Source organism: Cinclus cinclus, chromosome 5 (assembly GCF_963662255.1).
Source record: "Cinclus cinclus chromosome 5, bCinCin1.1, whole genome shotgun sequence".
In the NCBI taxonomy this organism is placed as follows: domain Eukaryota; kingdom Metazoa; phylum Chordata; class Aves; order Passeriformes; family Cinclidae; genus Cinclus; species Cinclus cinclus.
The window spans coordinates 23,781,681-23,800,919 of record NC_085050.1 but is presented as its reverse complement, the minus strand read 5'-3'; the positions used below and the strand labels follow the sequence as shown (position 1 = coordinate 23,800,919).

Below are 19,239 nucleotides of genomic sequence, written 5' to 3'. Positions count from 1 at the left end.
GTGTTGTCCCTCCAGCTGTAAAAGGTGCTATTAATGGATACTTGTCTCTTGGATTTTTTAAAAAACAGCTGAATAATATTTTAATAACTTTTGCAGACCACAGCATAATAAATAAGTTTAAATGATTGTATATTTAAGGAAGATTGCTATGGTACTTTTCCTCAGTTAGCAGGGAGAGTTATAAATAATACCCCTAAAATTTGGGAAGTGATGATTTCTATAATTTCCTTCAAACAAGAGAATTACTGTGCCATGCTTTTAAGGGAACCTGGCCGGTAACTGAGTTGGCAATCTCTATTTCTAAAAATTGCTTTGAGCTCTGTATGGTAAGCAAATACCAAAGTCTATAAATTCTTACTTCATTTTCATAAAACTTGTGGAATATAGTCATTCGTCAGTGGCTAATATCTAGGATAGTTGTGCTATCATTTATTTCCTTTTTTTTTTCAGTTGCACTGTTTTTCTTTCCAGTCTGGATTAATTCTGTGTCTTCATTTCAGGAGGAATAAATAGCGTACTAAATTTTCAAGAAGTCGGTGATTTATTGATTTTTTTTTAAGTTACTCAGAATTCATCCCTTAAAACATGAATAGATGGAATTCATCCCATAAAACATTTACAGATGATTTTAGTCATGTGTCCTCACCTGAGATCCTAAAATTATGTTAACATTCTGATACTAACATATTTTAACTATTTAATTATTTGTATTTAAGGTTTGCTTTTAGTCTTTCACTTCAGGAATCAAAAGTATTTCCCTAAGGGTTTTTTTTTTTCCATTTAATTTCTGATAGGTAATTTCCATTTTGACTCGTCATACCTTCATGATTTAATTGTACCTGATCTAATAGAAGTCATTTATTTGTGAGCCAGAATTTGCTATTCCCAGATATACTTCAAAAATCCTTCTCCATATTCAGTAGTTACATTTTCATTCTTTCAAACAGGAGCATCAGAGCTGATCTTTGAACTGGCCAGTTTATCTTTCCTGCTTCCAGTGATCTGTCTTGGTTAATATACCTAATAACCAGAGATAGTAGTAGAGAGGAACTTAATTCTTTGCGATTCTGAGGAACAGAGTTCTTAATTAAAAAGAGCTAAAAGATGTTGTTTTTTTAAACTCTGCATAGCAAAGAAAGACTAGAGGCAATACAAGAACTTACTTGTAGGAGCTTCATTGCACTGGAAGTTAATGCAGATCTGTTTCAGTACTATAACAGTAAGTACTTTGGCATATATGAAGGCAAACGCATGCACATTACTACTAATGAAGTTTTTTCTTTAGGTTGAGAAGAGCAACTTTTGCTGGTTTGATGCTGTTAAGGTATTTTGTAGTTTGTACTTTATAGGAAGGAGATGTGTGCCTAGATGATACTTGAAATAGATATACTGAAAAGGGTAAGCTTTTCTGCGGCAAGAATTTTATCACTGTTTTCATCTTTCTCTTCTTATTTTTAAAGGTTTTTTAAAATCTGAGCTGTTTTCGCAGATCATTTCATAATGAGGAAAAAGCAAATACTCTCTGTTAATTCTGACACATAATTTCCTAACACTACATCTTCAGCAGTGCATTAAAAATGTTTTGCAGCCAGGATTTTTTTATCTGCCACTTAGTCATGAAAAGGAGTATTTCTCAGCATTTCTTGAAAAATGAGAACCTACATAAAAATCTATAATTTAAAAAAAAATTCATTTATTTCAGAAAGTCTTAATATTGAGCATGAGCTACACATAGAACAAATTATTTATCTCCCCTGCAGCATTTGTAAGTCCTGCAATAAACTGGGCTTCCCAGCTCTCATTTTGGATTACTTCTGAATTCCCCTGGGAGCCACTTTTGTGGCAGATTCCATTTGGTTTCACAAGGCCTAAAGGGGGAAAACTTGGCATAGACCACAAATCTCTCACATTAGGAACAATTTGTAAACCACAAACAGAGGCAGCCAGAGTCCGTCCCCAGAACAGGCTGCTCCTGTTAGTGCCATTGTCTGAAAAGGATTGGTTTGCCATTTCCCAGATGACCTGCCTATGTGTAGAGAGATGTGAAAAGTTAGAGACAAAAATGTTTTCTACAGAGTGAGGGGGGAGCTTTCTTGTACAGAAAGGAAGGAAATACCTCTGTGGGGTTTTATTTTTTCCCCTCTTCATCCAAAAAATACAAAGAGGGCCTCTGTCTTTAATGCGAATGTCGGCTTTAAATCTTTTAGGTTTGGATTAACTCTGTAAAAGAAAAAAAATCTGACAGGCTTTCAAATATGACGCAGAAAAACTTTTTTTTTTTCCTCAATTCATGTTGTTCATTTGTAAAGCCAAAGGCTGGATGGAGTGAATAGTAGGCGCCAGTTGTTCCTTCATTCATAGTTAGCATTACAATGGTCAGAATTAACATCCTAAGACCTACATTATCACTTTTGCTGTTTCACCAGCAAACATTTAATACCGAGTGGCTAACACAAGGACAGCTCTTTGCTATGTTCTTATAAATTAAAAAATGTTGTTAATAATAGGAGGTAATAATCATAATTAGTTCAAGTTGTATTTTTATACATTTTGTATAATGTATTTTATACATCTTTTTTTAAGGGAACTGTCTAATTGCTACTTAATTATAAAATGTCTTGTAAAAGACATTTGTGATAGACATTTCCTATTAGCTGCTGTTCTAGAAGATTGAGTATTTCATCAAATATGTCAAAAGTCAGGTTTTGCTTATAAAGTGATTGCTAATACATTTTCTTCACTTAAACATTTCCTCTGCTTCCTGATACAAAATTTTCTTTTGTTTTTCTCCTTTGAAAATACTAATTGTTTTATTTTGAACCTGCCACTGCTCAGTGTTTACACCTTTGCTGACAGCTGTTGACAGAAGTAGTTAGTAGAATCTCAGGGCAATATCTGTGTCCTTTTAACATAGCCATGGTAAGGTTACCACATTTTCGAAGTACATTCTAATGCTTTCCAAAGAATCAATGTCATTAGGAATTTGGATACAAAAACAGGGTAAATTGAACTTTTTGCTTATATGAGAATTAGGGGTATTTTTCTGAAAATAATTCACTTCTGTTTCCATATATCAACATATTCAGCGTAATTCTAAATGTTCGTGTATGCATATTGAGAAATAAGACTTCAGCTACTGCAAGCTACCTACAGTCCATCTGCTAATCAAAACTAGTAACATTTCAGCTTATTTATTTTACATACTGAGGCTTAATCTGTGAAAGAAATTAGTCTCCAAGTAATGAAACAAAGGATTTGAAAGGTTGTTGTTATGTAGTGATGTTGCTTTCAACCTCTCTACAATCTAATTACATTATAAAAGTATTTCTGATATCAACTGTAAATCAAACCTCTAGTAATGTGCTTGAGTAAGTATTTATCATGCTCTTTGCATCCATAATATTATTGATGTAGGCATTAGAGCATGAATTACACGGGTGAAGACGTTTTTCCTTTGATGTCCAAATACTGTGATGTTTGTTTCGGCCAATCAATATGTTTTAGATTTTAGTATTTCTACAGACCAATTATGAACAGAAGAAATTCCTATCTAATACATATAGTGGTGTATAGAAAAAACAAACACACATATAAAAACAATTACATTGTTTTCAAATATTTCACCATGTATTAATGTGTTAGATCTTCATTTAACGGATACTTTGGATACTTTCATAGTCACATAAATAGGTGTTTCCTTGTATCTCATGTTTAATCAATCTGTTTAACAGGAGTCTGTGGCAGTGTGGGAACTGTGGTACAGCGAGTTCTGTGGGAGATAACTTTGATCCAAGTTATATTGCAGGACAATTGTAACAGTGTCCAGTATCCATATACAGGGTCAAAACCTGTTACATCATGTTAGAGTAGATTTCAAACTGGGAAACTGCTTGTAATGTACTGATAAAGTTGGAAAAGGGTGGATTCCTGATAAATCTGATTTTAATGGAAATGTGTGTAATCAACACAGTGGTGTAGAGCAGCGTTGGTGGAGGGGCGATTCCCCCATGCAAAGAGCTAAGCAGTGTATCTTTCTACCAGCTTCTCAGCGTGAAATAGTACTTTATTTACTGGATTTATGTTGCAACTCGGGGGATTTTAGAAAGGAGGTCAGGTTCTATTTTGCATTAGTCAGATGAGAATGATTCATTTACATTTGCTTTTGATAGCCTCAACAAACTACTTTGTATTTCTAAGATTTTTTTTGCTAGTTCTTGTCATGACATTGTATTTTGTGTGTTTTCTCTTCAGGCAGCTATGATGTTCAGCTCTGGAGTATTTTGGATGGGACTTCTATGTATTCCTATGACAGCTTTACTTCTTGATATAGTATACAAAGTGTGAGTACGGAAATGCCAGGGTTTACAGAAGAAAGTGGACTTCTAAATGTGTGTTCTAATTACTAATATAATAAAAAATAAATTAAGATCAATCCTGGAGATTATATAAGATCAATTCTGGTGATTATTTAAAATTCATTTTACTGTCTTTTTAAAAAAAAAAACTTTATTACAAGAGTTATTACTATTTTAAATGCTTCAATAATTGTAGTGTTTTATTAATATTTTTTGTTTCTAATTTGAAAGAACAAATGATAAAATACATTCTTTAGATTTGCTTTTTGATATTTCTATTTGGAAAGCTTAGTTTTAAGTTTGGCGGAATGGATTTATAAATTGAATATTTATATAAGCATTAAAACTGTCTGTTGTTCTATTTTCAAGAAGAGTAAGTCTGACAGTATTTCTTATGTACTTACAGAGTAAAGAGAGCTACTTACAAGACACTGGTAGATGAAGTTCAGGAGTTGGAAGCAAAGTCTGAGGATCCTGGGGCAGTTGTGCATGGCAAGAGGTATGGTAAAAATCTGTAGAACGTTGTCCTAAAAATCAAAAGCTAAATATTTTTAGCTTTATCCACGTATCAAAGACAAAAGGTTTTTTCAAAAGCTGTACAAATGAAAGGCATCTGTGAAGGACTTCAGGTCTACTGAGCCTATGTGTTTTTTCATAGGCTTACACAGAGGTTTTTACCAAAAGCTTTAACTGATCTGTTTCTTTGTAGCTGACTGGTGTCCGATTCTTATGCATAGAACAAGCTCGAGGTACAGTTTTAATTCTGTCACTTTTGCCTGTGTTAACAATTAATTCACAAACAAATTTAGAAGAAAATGGGTTAGAACAAAATCAGTTTAAACCTGCATCATTTTCTAGTATAGCCATAAACAGGGCCTAAGCACAAAAAGCCAAAAATTAAATTCTTTAAAAGCTGCTCAATAGCATGGGGACAAACAAAAAATGTGTCTAGGATTTTCTGAAATTGAATATAATAAGATGGCTTTATATTTAATTCCAGTCCAGAGCAAACTAATTTGATTAACTTATATGAGGTAAGTAAAATTTTTAACTTAAGACTCCACAAGAATTCCCTTGTTACATCTTCCTTTATGGACCAGGTAGATAATTTGAAAAGGGAGAAGGTAAAACTGAACAATTAGACATTTTCTACATGTAAACTCAGCATAAAGGTGTGCACTTACTAAAATATACTGGACTTTTTGACCCTAAGCTGAACTTGTAACAAGCACTTGCTTGAATGTATGAGATGACAAAATCCCCCTCTTCCCCCCCCCTCCAATTCATTAGTGCCATTTGGCTGAACTAGAGCTTTCTTTTCTTGTCTTCATTTTCATGAGTTTTGTGAAGTCTAAAAAAGAGCCAAAACTGCTGATACTTGATTTTCCTGTTCTTTATTTTCTTTGAGCTGCTGTTCTTTTAGTATCTTCATGGCAAAAAGCATAGCCAAGAAGGCTTTTTTCCTACCAAGCTATGCTATGCACGGAAAGAGACAGAAAAAACACAGGCACTTCTTTTACTATAGGTTCAATTTTCAGGAAGTACCTTTCGTTCATAAAGATACTTTAGCAATCTTATTGTATCCCTCCTCCAGTTCAGTGGGAATCCGTTTACTAGGATTTACCAGGTTGAGATCAAATTACATCAGATACCAAGGTGATAACTACCATTTTTAATGGGGGAGTACCCAGCTTGTGTAAGAGCTTTCACAAGAATGTTTTGTCTCAAGTTGGCTTCATCTTTCCTGGTAACAAGGAACAGGGGAGGTGCCGAGAGGCCTGGGAAGTTATCCCACCACTCATGGAACATCTAGTCTAGTGTGGTAGACTACAGAAGAGGGCATACCTGCATACAATCCCCTCTCAGGCTCTATATGCTGTCTTTGTATCAGTGGCTTCACACTGGAAGTCCTGCAGAATCCCCTAGTTGGTGGCAATTCCTACTTTGAGCTTGCTTTTAAAGGTGATGGAAATTGATTGTTACAGATGCTTTTCTGCAGTGGCAGTGGTCATTCAAGCAGATTGAAGGCAAAGATCTTCCTCCAGATTAACCAACTCATCTATCAGTGTGTTCTAAGCTTTGAAGCAATGTATGCTTTGTGTTCTACTGCAAAGAGCAAAAGCTGTAGAAGAATGGGTTGCAGAAAATAAAGCAGACATTAGTGCAGGTGGTAAAGGGGGAGCATCTTGTGGGTATAGAATAAAGTAAGGTAACGTACCTTTTTAGTATTTCATACCTGCATTCCCAAGACTTCTCTTGTATTCCAAATTTAGCTACTCCAACTTCAGTTGTCTAGGCAGAATGCTTTTCCCTCATTCTATATACATGTCTTCCAAATGCCTTATTATATAGGTAAAATAAACTTGGTGATTTCACCACTGGTTTGTAATTATCTTTTTATCACAGAGTTGAACAGTTATGAGGGCTCCATGACAGCTGTTCAGTTACCTGCCAGAATAGCTTTCTTAGTTCTAATTCTTCTCCACAGTTTTAGACCAGTATTTCTGAAGGATACAAACATCCACCTTATATGCAAATCACTGGATGTTAAAAAATATCTCTTAAGAATTCATTCCCTCCATTATATTTGAATGAATTTAAATTCATATGATAGAGCTAAAATGGAGAAAGTACTCCTTGTTAAAGAAATGGTCTGATGAACTGACTTACTTGCATCTAAAAAATTTGATTCAACTTACATAAACATTTTTGAGTCTCCTAAATTGCAGAAGCCTGGATTAATTAATTACCAGTATAGAGTAAGTAGTTAAATGGGTGAGGAATGTCCTCTACATCTGTTTAAGATATGTACATGAGACTTTCTTATTCTAAGGTGTGTACCTCTGGGTGTACCTTTTTCTGTTGTAGAAGAGGAAGGGATTTGTTCTCATTAAATGAACCTAAGAATATATAAATCACTGCATGATTAAAAGGGAAATAGTGAAAGAGATAATTCAGAAACTTTTCCATTCTGTCCACTCCCATCTTAGAAATACTACAACACAAAATAGAAGTCTCAGCTTCCACAGGTAACAGGTCAGGATTCTTGGATAGCTGCTGTAATCAGTGTGTATATGAATGTTTACTGACAAGGGGGCCTACAAGAAAGCCAGGAGATTTTATAAGGGCATGTAGTGATAGGACTGAAAAAGGGTTGGTTTAGTTTACATATAAGGAAGAAATTCTTTCCTGTGAGGGTTACAGGAATACATAAATGAGTATTTTTTTTTCTAGAACTGTGTTTAATTGCCTGTAAAGGTATACGCTTCATGTTCAAAAATAGTTAATATTCTGTTTGTCCAAATAGGTACGCATAATGAGTACAGGCATTTAATTACTGTGATCTAACATTGGTTAATTGTGAAATCATGGTTTTTTTTACTTCATGTGTAGGTATTTAAATATGCTTTTGAATGGCAACAGGGTGATTTATAATAGGCCACAGTATTTCAAGTATAGAAAAGAATTTAATACTTGAATAGCTGAAAGCAGTTTTCTCAAATGTATTTCCTGTGTATTTTGTATTTTCTTTACCAGCAATCAGATCTGTGCAGTGGAAACTTCACTATACATAAACTAGGACAGGTGCATACTTCATGTTCTTGTAAAAGTTTAAGGTAATATTTTCACTTAGCATTTAAGCAATGAAGTGTGTTGAAATGAGGAGGAGCTTCACTAAGACTTCACACTGGACTTCCAGAGGGCAGACTTTGGCCTATTTAGGACACTTATTGAGAGAGTTCCTTGGGAAGCAGCCCTTAAAAACAAAGGAGTCTGGGAAAGGTGGGTGTGCTTCAAAACAGAGATCTAGAGGGCGTGGGAACAGACTGTCCCTGTGTGCCAAAAGATGGGTTGACGAGGCAAACGTCCACCCTGGATGGGCAGTGAGGTTTCGAAGGAGCTTAGGAATAAAAAGGGGATGTATCATCTTTGGAAAGAGGGCTAGGTCTCCCAAGAAGTATTTAAGGGCATATAGGAAAAAAATTAAAGAGGCCAAAGCTCAGTTTGAACTTAATTTGGCAACTTTAGTAAAGGATAATAAAAAGTGATTTTTACAAATACATTAATGGCAAAAGGAAGGGTAAGACCAACCTTTGTTCTCTACTGGATACGGGAGGGAACTTGGTAGCTGCAGGGGAGGAGAAGGCAGAAGTGCTTAACACCTTTGCCTCAGCCTTTAGTGGGAAGATGGTTTGTCCCCAGGACAACTATCCTCCTGCATTGGCAGATGGTGTCAGGTAGCATAATGGTCCCTCTGTTATCCAGCAGCAGGCAGTCAGAGAGCTGCTGAGCCACTTGGATGTTCATAAATCTATGGGACCAGATGGGATCCACCCCAGGCTGATGAGGGAGCTGGCAGATGAGCTTACAAAGCTGCTCTCCATCACTTACCATTAGTCCTGGCTCACTGGTGAGATTCCAGATGACTGAAAGCTGGCCAATGTGAATCCCATTCACAAAAAGGATAGGAAGGAGGATTCTGGTAATTATAAACCAGTCAACCTGACCTCCATACCAGGTATGGTAATGGAACAGTTTATACTGAGTGTCATCACACAGCACTTACAGGTTGGCCAGGATATCAGCCCAGCCAGAGTGGGTTTAGGAGGGTAGGTCATGTTTGACCAACCTGGTCTCCTTTTATGACCCAGGTGGATGCAGGAAAGGCTGTGGATGTTGTCTCTTTGGACTTCAGCAAGGCCTTTGACACACAACCACAGCACACTCTTGGAAAAGCTGGCGGCCCATGGCTTGAACAGGAACACTTCTCACTGAGTGAAGAACTGGCCGGATGGCTGGGCACAGAGAGTGGTGGGGAATGATGCTGCATCCACCTGGTGACCAGTCACCAGTGGTGTCCCCCAGGGGTCTGTGCTGGGGCCAGTTCTGTTCAATATTTTTATTGATGACACGGATGAGGGTGTTGAATCTTCCTTTAGTAAATTTGCAGATGACACTAAGCTGGGAGTGTGTGTCGATCTGTTGGAAGTTAGGAGGACTCTGAAGAGAGACCTGGAACAGTTGGATGGATGGGCAGAGTCCAGTAAGATAAAGTTTAATAAATCCAAGTGCCAAGTCCTGCATTTTGGCCACAATAAGCCCCCACAATGTTGCAGGCTGGGGACAGTGTGGCTGGACAGTGCCCAGGCAGAAAGGGACCTGGGGGTGCTGGTTGGCAGCTGACTGAACATGAGCCAGCAGTTGTGTCCTAGTGGCCAAGAAGGCCAATGGCATCCTGGCCTGTATCAGGAACAGTGTGGCCAGCAGGAGCAGGGAGGTCATTCTTCCCTGTACTCAGCTCTGGTGGGATCACACCTTGAGTGCTGTGTCCAGTTCTGGGCCCCTCAGTTTAAGAAGGATGTTGAGATGTTTGAGCACATCCAGAGGAGGCAGCAAGGCTGGTGAGGGACTTGGAACATGAACCCTGTGAGGAATGACTGAGGGAGATGGGACTGTTCAGCCTGGAGAAGAGGAGACTCAGAGGTGACCTTATCACTCTCTACAATTCCCTGAAAGGTGTTTGTAGTCAGGGGGGGTTGGTCTCTTTCTCCAGGCAACAACTGACAGAACCAGAGGACACAGTCTTAAGCTGTACCCCGGGAAATATAGGTTGGATATTAGGAAAAAGTTTTTTACACAAAGAGTGATAAAGTACTCAAATAGTCCACCCAGACAGGTGATGGAGTCACCATCCCTGGATGTGTTCAAAAAAACACTGGATGTGGCACTTGGTTTAGTTGAGATGTTAGGGCATGGGGTGGCCTCAAAGATCCTGAAGGTCTTTTCCAGCCTAGTGATTCTGTGATTCAATCTGAACATTCCATTCAGGAGTACAAGCAGGGAATGATGGTAACAAGAATGCTATAATACGTATGCTAATGTTTTAAATAAAATATTTTTATTAGAAAATAACACCTGTCAAACATTTCACAGGAATCTGCTGATTTCAATTCACATTAATAAGGATTTCACAGATGTATTGCAAATGAGATACAGCTGATAACTGTATCTAAGTGTACTCATGGTCTTCCACCTCCTTGGCCTCCAGTTTTACATTAAGATACTGATTTACTTATTCATTCTCTATATTCTTACGGTTTGCATTTCAGTCCCTTATTTTTTATTAATGTTGTCACTTAAACAGTTTACAGCTCTGAATTCAAAAAGAAGGCTCCTACACAGCATAGAGGAGCAAGCAGGACGAAAAAAAAATCCCCAGAGAGGTAGCTTAGGAAAGCACTGAAAGTAAGATGTGTCTCAGTAATTCCACCTTTGCATTTGTGATTCAGTGAGCAGATGCCAACTACCTTCCTGGAATTGGTATACCTAATTTTTTTTTCTTACAAAGAAGTCTCATTCCATCTTTTCATTCAAAATGTGGCTACAGAAGCAGTTTCCCCTCCCTATCACCTTACCCTGTAGATTTTCCACTTAGCATTCCTCCGTGGGTGTGGAAATAGTAGGTTCATTTTCCTCTTCCAGTTTAGAAAAGCCAAGCTTTCACCATGATTTAACCACCAGCCTAGAGGGGAACAGAAAGATGAGATAAACCATTAGTCGCTGGGGAGCAGAAAGATGAGATAAACCATTAGTCTGTCCAATTTAAACACTGGTTCAGCTTCATATGTAAGTATATAGTCACTTAATAAAGAATGAACATTTCTAATTTAATGGCTTGAGTGGTAATCTAGTAAGGAAAGCAGCCTAGTTCTCTTCCTTGTACCACTTTGTCTGGTTGATAGCCTGGGAAGGTAAGTTTGTTGAGCTAATTGATAATACTATTAAAAAGTAATTTGAGTAATCAAAACTTCATAACATAAGGTATATGAAATCTGTTTTTCTTACTACATCATTTCACAAGTGATAACTTTGCTAATCTAGCAAAACTGTAGCAATATCAAATCACTGTATACTCAGACTAAACATGCGATACATCTCTTTTTTAATTGGATTTATTTTTAAAGCAGTTTACATTGAGAGGGGGCTTGATTTTTCAGCATTTAAAATGTTTAAGTGATAGATTGGTATTTCTTGAAACACAGGCTGTAATTCACAGTGGATATCAAATCAAGAGGACACTGAAGAATTTGTTTGTTTTTTTAATATATTCCCTTGCACATATTTAATATGTTACTAAAACCTGTCAGATTTTGCATTTTTTTTGATCTGTGGGTCATCTACCTGGTATTTATTTAGTAACATATGTTCCTATTAGAGAGAACTTTAGTGTAAGAAAGACTGAAATAAAACCCAGTACGTTTGCTACTCCTTTCACTACAGTTTGCAGCATTGGGCTAATGCTTCAGTCTCAGTTTTAGAAATGTTTAATGCTCCTGTTTTCCACTTGGGCTGAAATGGGGAGTACCTTGGGTCACACTGTAAGCACAATAAGCATACAACACAACAAACTCAGTAGCAATGCGAAGGAAGAAGATGGGCTAAAGTGGCCAACCTTAGAAGCAATACTAGCTGTTATTTGGGTAAGATCTCCAGAAAATCACCTTCTAGAGTTTCCTGGGGAATGCTCCTCTCTTGAACACCTTCTATGGAAATAATGTTTCTGTACACACAGCTTATGACCATGATCATGGCTTTCCCTCCACTCATTTCCCATCCCTTTGGGGTGGTGTTTGCATAGAGGCTGGGAACACTTTCTATGTTAAGATAAAAAAGACTAATTCAGCCTGGCACTTTTCAAGCTGTGCTACATCAAGGAAGACAGTAGCTTTACATTGTGTATTTCTAAAGGAGTCACACTTAAAGGCTCACAATATTATTAATTATTTGTATTGTTCACTGTTGTAGCACACAACAGTGTTTTAAAGATATATTTTGCCTGTACTGTGACAAGCAAAATAATTACCAGGTGTCAGAACTTAATAATCTGTCCTCAAACAAGCTTTTAATCATCATCTTAATAATTCATGAGGCACAATTTACAAAGAAAAAGGAGGGTGGACACTTCTCATGTAGATTAATTCCCATTAAGCAGACTGAAACATATAGGGATACGGTAATTAGTAAGTAAATATTTTTCACGTGTCTGCTTTCTCTCTAGCTTAACTGAAAGAGCCCAGCTACTGAAGAATGTTTTCAAGAAGAACCATGTGAACTTGTATCGCTCTGACTCCTTGCAACAAAACTTGCTTCGTAAGTGTTCACTGATAAAAATTAATATCCATTAATAACATAGCAGTAAATTCTACCTTTCAGTGCATTTATTTATAGTGAAAGTGCAGTATCCTAAACTCATTAGATCGTGTTTTTGCCTGTGGTTAAGTTGCCTGTCATACCTAAGATACTGTGCAGAGTTCTTCCTTCTTTTTTTATAACCGCAAAATTCTGTAAGAAATGGCACAGGATTTTACTAACTGTTGAAAAGAGGTTTGTTCCCTTCTGTTCACCTTTATTAAGTTGCTTTTATTAAAACTTTAAAATAATAAAACCGCTCAAAACTTGATTTTTTTTTTTTTGCTTTATATCTGCAGATGGCTACGCCTTCTCTCAAGATGAAAATGGAATTGTTTCCCAGTCTGAAGTAATAAGAGCTTACGATACCACAAAGCAAAGGCCTGAGGAATGGTGAAGGAACACACCTGGAGATTTAGGCCTTGTTACTTTTGTGAGACAAGCTACTGGATCTTCGGCTGAGAGCTGCGACCATGGTCCAGTCATCAGACATTGAAAGATCTATGATGGTCTTGTTACATAAAGTTTGGATTTGTGTATTCAGTAGACATAAGCACTGTGCAACAATACTGTAACACACCATCTCTAATTTTTTAACAAGTATTTGCTTAGCCTTTGTAAACAGATTGGAATTTACCTTGTATCTTGCCAGCTTGCTTATTTTACAATGAAATTGAAACAATACTGGTCATATACTAGAAGGGCAGTGGTCAGATTGCTAAAAGTACATTGACAGATCAACTAGCATCTGTGAAGGTTTTTAAGTGTTAATAGATTTAAATGCCGTTGATAACAAGCCTTTGATTTCAACAAGTGCTGAAAAAAACCCAGTATCTTAATGGTGTTAATTCGCCTTCTTTAAGAAAGATTTTGAGTCAAGATGCTCATAGATGTTTGTGTCAAACTAACCTAAAAACATTTGCCAAAGAAGTTCCATAAATGTTTTCTGTTAGAAACAATTTGAAAGGAAACTATCTCCGGTCCCGATCTCAGAACTGCATGCTTGAGTCTCCACACTTGAGGAGAAAGTACAGTGAGTCTAATTTGAGTGGCCTTTTTGGCATTTGCTTTCAAAACTGCAAGTCTTTGCACCTTTAGCCTTATACAAGCTTTCCCCTTATTTTTATTTAGTATTGCATATGTTGAATATGGCTGACAACTTGTATGATTGAGTAAAAATTATTCAGTTTTTAAGAATTTCTCTGCCTTACTTCCCTTTAGCAAACTTAATTATTTTTGTGATGCTTAGTTGTATCTGCTTATACTGTAGGTTCAAAAGAAAGTTTGTTTAAACTTATTTTTTAAAATTAATCAAATTTTCAACATTTTTATACTAAGATTATTTGAAGTGCATACACTGACATACAGAGCAAAGCATGCCCTTCGCTTGTCTGTGGTATATACTGGTTTATTTGCACTAAAGTCACTTCCTATAAAGGTGTGAAATACATTGCAGCAGTCTCTTTACAACTTATTGGTCATGCAGAATACTTATATACTCTTACTTTTAATCAGAATGGAGAGGAAGTGACTGCATAAAAAGAGAAACACCTGGTATGAGGGGAGAAAAAAAGAGGGAGGTATTAAATGAACACATTGTGATACATTCTTTAAGTAGTTATACTTGGTATTTCTCAATTTACCATCCCACAACCACCAGGTTTCAAAATAAGAAAAGCTACTTGAACTTCAAAATTTAGTTAATTCTTGCAGCTCTTTAGTTCATGTTTAATTCTGGGTTTAAAAGACACCATAATTACATTAAAAATACAATTTTCTATAGTAGCAGTTGGTTTTATTGTTAAGTAAATTTTTAATGCATTACATAGGAATGATCTCTTGTTCTTGCAATGGAGATCAACCAGATGGAAAAGCAGAACAACTATATCCCCAGTGATCTGTTAAATTAAGTATTTCCTCTTTGCTCTCCAAATCATAACAAGTCATTCAGTCCCATCTTTTTTCTGCCCTCAGTCATTGTCATATACTTACTAAAGGTGACTTTACTTCCTTGCCTTTCATCTATCTTAAATGCTTAACATGTAATTAATCTCACTATCCAAATTTGTTATTCTCCATTCTGATAGAAACTTAAAAATACACAGAGAAAGCCCAACAAAAGTCACTATAAGAAAGTACATATTTAGGAAGGTGTACCAGTGGGAAGGCAGTCTGCATTTCATATGTGTGTTATGCAGTGTCGTCCTCTCACTTGCCTGGAGTGATCTTTAAACAGGAGGCACAAGGACAAAGGGAGCATATCCCACTAGAAACAGTACTGCCAGTCAGTCATGCAGACAAGAACTGCCTTCAGAAAAGCCATTGCAGGCATAGATAAATAGATGGATCAATATGGGAGGGCCAAATCACTTGACCTAAGGCAAGAAAAAATTTGGGGGCATGCCCCTTTCCTAAAATGGGGAACCCTATTTTCTGCAATCCAAGGGACAATGACCAACTTCAAAACATCTCTGAAATTAACCATGACGTTTGCTCCTTTATAATCTTTCAATGTCCTTAAGACATATAAAATTAATCTATACATGCTCTCTTCATGGGCAGTTTTTTTCCTCTTCTAATTGGTTGAATTGCTAATTATGCAGATGCAGATTAGAATAAATTGTGAAATATATACAGTGAGACATTTACATGATCTCTTATTCTTCCTGTGAAATAAAATTCTGTCTTAGCATTGTAATACAGTTTGAAGAAAACACACAGTACATCTTGAATTAACTACCTTAAAAAGGAAGAAAGTGACTATAACAGCTCTAAGAGCCTAAATTTAGACTTATTTAAAGATTTGTAAAATAATCTTATCGCAGCATTTCATGCTTACATCCTTTCAGAATTTGAAGCAGTATTTCACAAAGTGCATTTTTTACTACTTTTTGATGATTTTTTTCTCCTGTCTCTGTACTTTTTCTGGTAATTAATGGTTGAAAGATACAATTTCTTTAAAATAGCAAAAAAAGACAAATGTGGCAAAAATGGTGGGTCTTGATTGCTCATACAATACCATTTTAAAATATAAACTTATCTTAGCTCTATGTGCCCATTTTAAATCAGGCCAAGTATACAATATGCACTTTATTTTCATGTTAAGTACACAGTAACATAATCTATTTCCATCCTGTTGGAATGTCATCTCTTTGTTAAAATAAGGGGATTCTGCTGATGTTTGTTTAAAGGAAAGAAAAACAATTGAGGCAGAAATGCTCATCACAATGCCTCTGTTCTTACTGCTCAAAAATTCAAAAGTGTATTACATAGGGAGTTCACATGGATTTTTCCATCTGTTTCATGTGCACTGCAAGTTGTTATTAAAAATTTCCATCTAAAAGATGAATCTATGCCACTAAAAAATCGGGTATCTTATATAAATACTGTTGCTTAATTATTTTTAAATATATACATACATATATATATATATATATAAATTATTCAAAAGAGTAACTGGAAACAAATTTTAACAAATCTATTGATAATTTGTATCTGGAATTTTTTCTTGCCATTTCCTAATTTTGCACATATTTTTGCAAAGCAGTTTCAACAGATTTATACTTAGTCATCATTCTATTTGTATAAAATGATAAATAAAGTATTTTGAAACACTAAGAGATAGCAGAAGATTCCTATATGTCCACATGCATCCATAAAATTCACCTTGTTACAAAAATGAGCATTTAAGTGTCTTAAGATGTATGTCACGACATTTGAACCCATCTTGAATGATGAGTAATTTGGAATATGCGTTAAATTTAAGGAGAAAAGTTGTTTTCTGCTTTTTTTCTTGTGTATTGTGTAAAAGCAGTTGTAGTTCTGATGAATTTATCATTCTGTCTGCATGAGGCACTATTTCTCAGTGTTCTGAGGCAATGCATGGTGGTTGTTGGTCCCTGTTTTTTAATGCCTTCGTTAAAAGTCTGCTCATAATATATCGAGAAGCTAGTGCTGTGTAAGCAAATGAGTTTGTCAGTTCAGCTTCCTTGGTACTGGATGTTTTCACTGGTTACAAAACTCAGCAAATGAGTTTCTCCTTCCCCCTCTGTGCCCTCGCTCGCCCAGTTTCCTTGCTGTTAACCAACAGATCTTTATTAAACAAAGGAATATTTTAGCATTCCAAACCTGGTTCCTGCTTATGCAAACCACTACTCATATACAGTTCAACTGGACTGCTTTTGAGTATAAGGAGTGCTCATCTGAGCAATGATGTGCAAAGTTGGGCACTTTTTTAGGGTTGATACTGAAATAAAAGCATTTCCATGTAGAGTGTGATTTGTAATTGCAAAGCTGTGACCAGAACATGTTTTTTTAAAAGTCATATTTTATGGTGTTTCTTTAATGTAGCGTAGAAGCCATAAATGTATTAATATTGTTTTTCTACTTCAACATAATTTTTCATTACGATTTTCAGTGTTTGATATGTATGAACCGTTGCAGAAAGTGGTCAGTCTGAAACAGCAACATTTGCATTCAAGATAAAGTGAGGTTTTACAGCTCCACTAAGCCATTACTGCTGAAACTGTTGTGGAAATTATGAAGCTGCATGAATGAAGATTTTTTGACTCGGTGTTTATGGTAGTTTCTCAGGTTTAGTTTTAACTGGATGTTAAATGCACTGTGTTTTTTAAATAGTTCTTTTAGTAACACATTCAGTTCTATGCAGTGTTAAATGTCATTTGGCATTTGGTGAATGTGCATGTTTTGAACTGCAAATTTTAAATGTTTTGTCTTTTAATTGTTAAAAAATGAATAAACTTTGCCATTAAATTAAGAAGTTTTGTTGACTTGACTGGTTGGAAATGCTAGGGATTACTTTCCGAGAAAAACATACTTCATTCTTGGGTTTTAATTCTTTAAAATGAGATACAGCAGAAATAGTATTTCACAAATATCATAGAGTTCTTACATTTTTTATGGTAAACTGAAAAAGTAGAAAATTGGTTTAAGGTTTGTTGGGGTTTTGTTTTTTTGAACACTTATTTTGAGATGTCTTTTTCAGTTCTCATGTGAAGTCTAGAAAAGTTAAAAAAAAAAATAAATAAACCCAAGGAGCACAGGAACCTGCAGTTTAGAGACTTCCAGCCAAGCCCAGACATACTCTGGTGGAGATACCCTATTTTGAAAGAGAAGTATGCAGTACAAGAATGGTAAGAGTAAGAATAAGGAAATGTGACCTCCCTTTTCAGACAACAGTGGTAAATACAGTATCCTTTGGCTTTGATAACTCGCTTTTCTTTCCTCTAACAGAGCCCGCCACTGAAAAAAAATCAATATATCCAAACTGTAACTGAGTTTTGGTAGTAGATGGGTGACTGATTTCCATATATACACTAGACAATTAATTTATTTTGTATTCTGTCCAAGCAGGTTCTATAATACATGCATCTCAGGTGGTGCTAGTTTCACAAAATCCAGTCTGTAGTAGCAGAGCTGGTTTAAGGATATTCCACCTCATGATATTTTACCACCTCCATTATACTGGAAGTCATGAGGCCATTGCAATTACTCAGTTTATAATGATCCAGGCTTCCTCTCAAATCTTTTCCCTTCTTTCTTACAGCAAACATTATTTTTAAATCATTTCACCACCCTGATTTACAATACAGCCTGCTGGATTTGCACAAGTCATAGATTGAAAGAATAAGAAGGACAGAAAGGCATTTCCTTGTCTGCCTTTGCTGATGAAAACAGGATAGCATGGAATTATAGCCTCAGTGTAACTGAGTCAAAAACCTTATGTGATACTGTGGCTCCTTCAAAAGCAGACACATTGTTCAGTGGAGTTCAAGTCCAGACAGCACATTGCAGTAGGCAGCAAAACAGGACTTAAAACCAACTTCATCTCCTTAATGTTCCTTAAATGTCCTTATGTCAAGCTGTAACTGAGCAGTAATGACAAAATACTTTTTAAATTGTCATTTTTTTTTTATTCCAGCGGGATTAGTATTACAAATAACCCATGAGTTTACATTGCCACAAACAGTACTGCTTACCTAGTTTCAAACGGAATCCTTCAGACATTCTTGCAAGTACTTGTAATGTTTTTCCTAGCACTGGAAAGTCTTGATGCATTTTGGAGATACACACTTCAGAATCCCAAATTGTGGAAGCACACAACAAATGGCATGCTGCTATTGCTCATTTTCCACAGAAGGCTTGGGTTTCTTCTAAGTTATTACCAGATAATGGCAATCAAAGTATTTGTTGTATCGTGTGTGAATGACAGTAATCAATTTAATGAGTGTGAATATTCTTTCATTTTGATTTTAAATTGGTGTAGTGCTAGTAAAAAGAGTATGAACTGAGTTCAGAATTCCAAAAGAAATAGTTGAAACTACTTCATTAGCATGGCAGTGAAGCAAGTACTGCCTGTAAATGTTACTTCTGACAGCAAGTAGTTGCTTCAAGCATACATCCAGCCCTTCAAACCATTTCATTGGTCATTAAAGTGCTATCACAATGTCATTTCTGTTCTGTTTGCAAATTTTAGGAAAATTTCCTGTTCCTATAAATCACAGGAGTATCTGGTGCCAAAAGGCTCTTTCCATTAAAAAGGAAATTCAGCATTCTTGCCCACACACCAAATCCATCTGGGTCGAAAACTACTGGCACAGGCAAAAGTGTTTCTATCCATGGGTTGTATTCTGGCCACCTCCTTTCCCCTCCCTTCAGCTATACAGGTCGCTGC

At 36.2% G+C, this 19,239-nt stretch overlaps 1 protein-coding gene across 9 annotated transcripts in view; it reads left to right on the top strand.

The window, feature by feature from the left end:
• Positions 1-17,301, top strand: part of ATP8A1 (ATPase phospholipid transporting 8A1) — a 107,098-nt gene extending 89,797 nt beyond the window's left edge. For all 9 annotated transcript variants that reach the window (XM_062492733.1, XM_062492729.1, XM_062492731.1 and 6 more), the window contains 4 exons: positions 4,252-4,340; positions 4,762-4,854; positions 12,415-12,506; positions 12,845-17,301. In XM_062492733.1, the coding sequence (XP_062348717.1) occupies positions 4,252-4,340; positions 4,762-4,854; positions 12,415-12,506; positions 12,845-12,942 (372 nt within the window). In that variant the 3' untranslated portion in view covers positions 12,943-17,301. The remainder of the gene's footprint in view (positions 1-4,251; positions 4,341-4,761; positions 4,855-12,414; positions 12,507-12,844) is intronic.
• The last annotated feature ends 1,938 nt before the right edge of the window (positions 17,302-19,239 follow it).